Here is a 5,296-nt window from a genome sequence, read left to right as displayed (position 1 = left end):
AAACATGAACCCAAATACAAGATGCTAGGACCTTGCCCAGTCAACGAACCTATGTCTATAGTATTACCCTATACTTTCTGCCTGCACATCCGCACCTCTGTTGAATATATTATTTATTTCATACAGAAACTCATGGTCTAGCACACAGAGGGCTATAAGCAATACTGATCGGTGAGATTGGTGCAATGAGAAAAGCCCCCACACAATCTGATGGTCACACATTGGTGGCTCCATATTTCAGTTTCCTTTGCCAAAAGATCTCTAGAATGTTGTCAGAAGCATGATGACTGCATGTCTCCCTCCTAAGGGATCTTGAGGCAAATTTCAAATGCTAAACACAAGGCTTCATGAGTGTGGTCCCTAACACACACCCACACTGCAACCAGCCCTGAAGGCTCAGCATGGATGAGATTTCATGCACCTGTATATGATTAGACAGGAGTAGATTTTGGCTGCATATTCAAACTGGTATGATTTCTCACTAAGTTTTAATGGCTCCTATTGCTGATTGAGGAAAATTTAAGGTAGGATGAGATATTTCTGAGAAGGGTTTGGAAAGGAAACACAGAGTTAGATACATAGGAATTACTTAGGTGTGGCCAATCAAGCCTAGAGCAAACCCTGGCTTTGGAAGGAGGATGTGCTCAATGGCTATGCCCCAGGAAAGAGCAGCTCAGCTTCCTGTCAGTACAGGGAGAACATTAGCAGGGAACCAAAGGCTTTATGTAGTCCATGACATCAGCAGTCCCTTCTTGGACATTCTATTGTCTCCTGGAGAGTTCTAAGCAACCTCTGTGATGTCACCAGTGTTGTAGTTACAACAAGCTGACTGAGATTTCTCAGTCAGAGACTGGACATTGCAGTGATGGCCCTGCTTGCCCGACTTGGTAGACTTTTTCAGAGAACCAATGTGGATGGGAGAGAGACCAGAGAGGGGAGGAAGGATGCTGGCCTTCCATCTGAGAGTAATGAAGAACGAAGGAGGTGGACTTGGCGAATGAGCAGTAAGTCCTGAAAGGGAAGTGGATGTTGAGCTTCCTGGTAGGGGTGGCCTGAGCTGGCCTTTCTAGTAATGTGGAACTGGAGACTCTGGGTAGCAAAAAAACTTCCATGGTTATCACAATTCTTGAATCATCAAGGATTTCAGAACAGTACTTTTCCATCCCCTAAGGCAGGAGTTGGCAAGGTCAAAGCTGTTAGGCTATGAACTTCAAGTCTTGACTTGCAATGGGTATTGTGGGTGTTACTTAATGACAGAATGAGACCATCAGGAGTGACAGCGGGTCTAAGCTATGCCAGTTTGAGGGAGGGAATACCTGCACTTCAGTCCAAGGCTTCTTTTAGCTCCTGTAGTTATCTGACATTAGTCACAGGGAGAGAATGGTGCTCCAGACCATGATGTCATGTTCTCAGAACTACTCTGACCTCCTGTTTGTGACAGTTCCTACCTTACCTTTCTTTATCACCAATTGTGGGTGGCAGCCATTTCTATACTGTAAACAAAGAACAAGCAGTTGATAGACCCAGAGGGGGATTCTATTTTCATTTCTGGGATGTTTTGTGTTTCAGGGGGGAAGTTGATCATTGTGATGAACATATTCTCCCCCTGCCTGACTTATTAAGCCAATTCCTTGGCTTAGAGTAACAGGTTGGATATCTGAGCATCTCCAAGATCTCAAATACTTGTGATAGTGAATTTGTAGTCTGACTTGTGAAACCACAGGGCTCAGGGCTCTGAAGCCAAGTTGTACCCTGAAGAAGACATCTCTCTGGTCCTCATAAGCACGTTTAAGGGGGAATGAGGATACATCTGGCTACTTACATCACCTGATCTCTCTAGAGTGATGGTAGAACTGAGATCCACTCAGAAGAAATCTCATGCTGGGACCAATCTCTTGGTGGTGTCACTAGGTTACAGGCCTTTTTCCTTCTCTTTGGTAAGTCCACACTCTTTGCATTCTCACATCAAGTATTCTTGTATTCATCTACCTACAGTGGCTCACAGACAGACATCATCCCCTATACCTGTCATGAGCAAGGAGCAGTTTGAGAAGGAAGAGAACGAGCTGATCAAAGAGATCCAGCTCACTACCCAGGAGACAAATGAGCTGAGAGATCGCCTGATCTATGTGACCGAGGGATCCATGAACAAGAGGTATACGTTGCTCCATACCTGTGGTGTCATTCCGGGGTCTGCAATGCCTCCTTCATCTTATGCTTTTAAAGGGGTGGGTTCTAGGAAGCTATACCACCAGAATATAACTGGGCCTCACTTCATGCCCCTATATACTTATTAGAGGAGTGGCCACACCTGAAGTTTTGTCAGGATTAAGAAGGGAAATAGACTCTTCTGCTCCCTCCACTTGAAAAGAGGAACTTGGAATCTGAGTGAAGAACTCAGGGAAAGAGGCAGTGATGATTTCCTAGGGTTCATTTGGAAAGCCTTTGACAGGAGGTTTCTAGGTGATGTGTGTTTGTAGTTGTGTTTTTACTTGTCTCCCACGTGATTGAGTGCTGGCACCTCCAGGTAGCAGCTGGAGGGGCCTGGTCCCACATGGTTCTTCTCAGTGCTTGATTAGAATGCCTGAAGTTCATGCCTGTTCCTCTTTGTCTGTGTGCCTTATACTCTGAGGCAGTAATGTTGCATGCATTACTCTACCTCTCATTGTGTTCCCTTTGTCTCTGTCTCTCTTTCTCTTTCATTCTCTCACTCTTTGTTTCTCCATCCTGTGTATAGGTCTAAGTCTGTGAGTCTATGTGCATGCACAGGTACAGACCTGTGAATATGTTTTGTATGTTTTTATTTCTCTCCACAATTTGGAATCTAGGGGTAGGTGTTTTGGCCTGAGGATTTACTTACCTAAGAGTATCCAGGTGAGGTGGGTCCTGAGGCCTGGTAGTCCCCACTTTAAATAGCATTGCACTTTGACTATGTTGTCACATGTGTTAGTACTTTTGTATTTTGGGGGCAGATTATAAATCTGTGGTGATGTCTGGACTCATCTCCAGAATTATATATAATAACTGTCTCTACAGTATTAGGTATCCAGGATTTAGAATCCCTTTTATGGAAACAGGGGAAACACCATCACAGCTGTTTGGTGGGTAAAGACCTGTAGCCTAGACCCCTGAGAACATAACTGCTTAGTCTGCCCTTCAGACCTACTGAGTAACGCAGGGAGCCAGGGCACCCTCAATCTAGATGCCTAGCTTCTGGTGTTCAGGGGCCAGGATAGCCAGTTTCCCAAGGTTAAGAAAATCCCAGCATTTAGAATGCAGTGTGTGGTTTCCATGGCTGCAGTAGTCCAGGACCCAGCCTGAGTTCATGTGTTACTAAAAGCCTAAGTTTATGGAGTTCTGTCTTCCTGGGGCCAGGCCCTACCACAGGCCAAATGGACACTATAAAGAACTGAAATTAAAGGAGAAGGAGATCATGACATTCCTACATGAATTAGAGAACAAGAACATGGAGGCCCGAGAGAACAAGCAGGAGCTCAAGAAGGAGATAAATTTCTATCGGTAAGTACTTGTCTGGGAGGCCAACACTTGTGAAATGGCCATTTCTGCCTTCCTTTGTTTCTGGTCGGGAGACTGCAGGTCTGGTTCTATACTTTATGCTTTTTAGGCATCAGTGTCCCTTGGATTTTTGGACTCAGTTTTCCTAGGTCTCTAGGAGACTGTTATACTGCCAGTGTTCTCCAGGGTTCTCAGGAGCCTCTAAACAGAAAAGTGATTCAGATCATCAGAAGGTTATTATGTTGTACTGGGCCTCTGTGGCTCAGGCAGGGTTTTACAGAGCTAAGTGAGGTTTAACATGAGGATAGAGCGCTCTCCCTTTGGTTCTAATGACTACCCTGATTGTAGTTGCACCCTACTAATTGGTATTGTCCCAATGCATGGGCTGTCATGAGTAGATGGAGATCCCTGTTTCTTTTGGAAAAACATGGACCCTTTTTGGTGTTTGGACTGCAGCACAAATTTCTTCTTCCATGAAATGGCTATTTGCTCTTTGTACAGCTGTCATGGATGTATCCTGGTGGATTGTATTAGGTCTTCACAGGAATCAGGGTACATGTCAGGTTAATGGGACCTGTAAGTAGAAATGGGAGGAGGAGGCTGCAGGAACTTACCATGCAGAGTGTGTTTCCAGTAACCTGCACAGCCGGCTCCTGCTGGAGAAGAATCTCATAAAAAAGAAGTTGGCAATATTGCAGCAGGAGAAGAAGGAAGTACTGGCTGATTGGGCCGTCATTCGTCAATGTTTGATGGAGTTGAACCTGAGTGGTACAGAAGAACAGGAGAAGACCAACAACCTGGAGACTAAAGAACATCAGGTAGGGACAAACAATTCGGCCAGGCTATGACTATCTGATAATTGGCACAATAGAATCTATCTTTGCTTCCTCCCACCAACTTTCTAATCCATACTTCCAAGCAGCCGCCCTCCTCATGGAATGTAGCTGTTCTTTGCTCTTTTTTCACTCAAGTATTCTGGGAAGTTAGCCTCTTGTGAGACTCTGAATTAGCCTCTTTGGAGGCACTATTATCACTGGCAAGTGAACCTTTCAACTCTGCTTTAGTCTTCTGTCCACTCAGGGTGACAGGTGAATAACATGTCACATTCTTGCATGCATGTCTTCAGATAGGTGGAATGCTATGTGGAGGTTTGAGTGAATTCTGGGTCCTATCTGCAGATTTCACATCAGTAATTTCAGTTAGAATATTAATGTTGACTGTACAGTAAAGATGAGGTAGTGGGAGATAAAGGTCTGACAGCTGCCATGCCTTTCCCCACCATTCCTGTGTCTTAGTAACTGCCTTCCTTTCCCAGGTCTCAGAAACTGCTAGAGAGCTGGGATTGGCCACAGCTAAAGAAGAGACCATCTTGCAAAATGAGTTGTCATGCCAGGAGGCCCCTGCTGACCCTGATCTCCAGCATCCCGAATCTTCCTCAGATGAATCTTCCCCATATGAATCTCTTTATATCACATGTCCTGAGTGGGAATAGGCCCTAACTAGGAAGCCATGGCTGATTCAGGGTGTTATTGCCTTTTCTCTTCAGACAATTCCTCTTGGCAGAGAACAGAGGTGACTGCACTGCTAACAAATGTCCAAGAGGAGTAACAGGCTATAGGTCTGTGCTGCTAAAAGTGAAGAAAAAAGATGAACAATAATTTTTTTATAGTTTTGTTTGAAGTTTTCATTTTTTGTTCTTTGAGTTGTTGCTATTTTATTTAGAAGTTATATGTTCTTATTCTTTTATTTCATTGTTTATTTTTGCCTTTATCTCTATATT

General features: G+C 44.3%; 1 protein-coding gene across 1 annotated transcript; it reads left to right on the top strand.

Annotated features, from left to right (window-relative positions):
* The first annotated feature begins 865 nt into the window (after window positions 1-865).
* LOC146999626 (disks large homolog 5-like) lies at window positions 866-5,047 on the top strand. Its single transcript, XM_085834480.1, has 5 exons — window positions 866-1,004; window positions 1,996-2,155; window positions 3,376-3,519; window positions 4,151-4,334; window positions 4,832-5,047. The coding sequence occupies exons 1-5, from the start codon at window positions 866-868 to the stop codon at window positions 5,006-5,008; spliced, it is 804 nt and encodes a 267-aa protein (XP_085690606.1). The 3' UTR covers window positions 5,009-5,047.
* Window positions 5,048-5,296: the final 249 nt, after the last annotated feature.

This window comes from Mus caroli, unplaced genomic scaffold, assembly GCF_978045245.1.
Source record: "Mus caroli unplaced genomic scaffold, Mus_caroli_1 scaffold_274, whole genome shotgun sequence".
Classification (NCBI taxonomy): Eukaryota; Metazoa; Chordata; class Mammalia; order Rodentia; family Muridae; genus Mus; species Mus caroli.
This window is presented reverse-complemented; position numbering and strand designations above follow the sequence as displayed.

Coding starts and splice junctions, on each gene's coding strand:
- LOC146999626 (XM_085834480.1), top strand. CDS start 866: ATGGCCCTGCTTGCCCGACTTGGTAGACTTTTTCAGAGAACCAATGTG. Junction 2,156..3,375: donor GAGGGATCCATGAACAAGAG/GTATACGTTGCT, acceptor TCCTGGGGCCAG/GCCCTACCACAGGCCAAATG. Junction 3,520..4,150: donor AAGGAGATAAATTTCTATCG/GTAAGTACTTGT, acceptor GTGTGTTTCCAG/TAACCTGCACAGCCGGCTCC.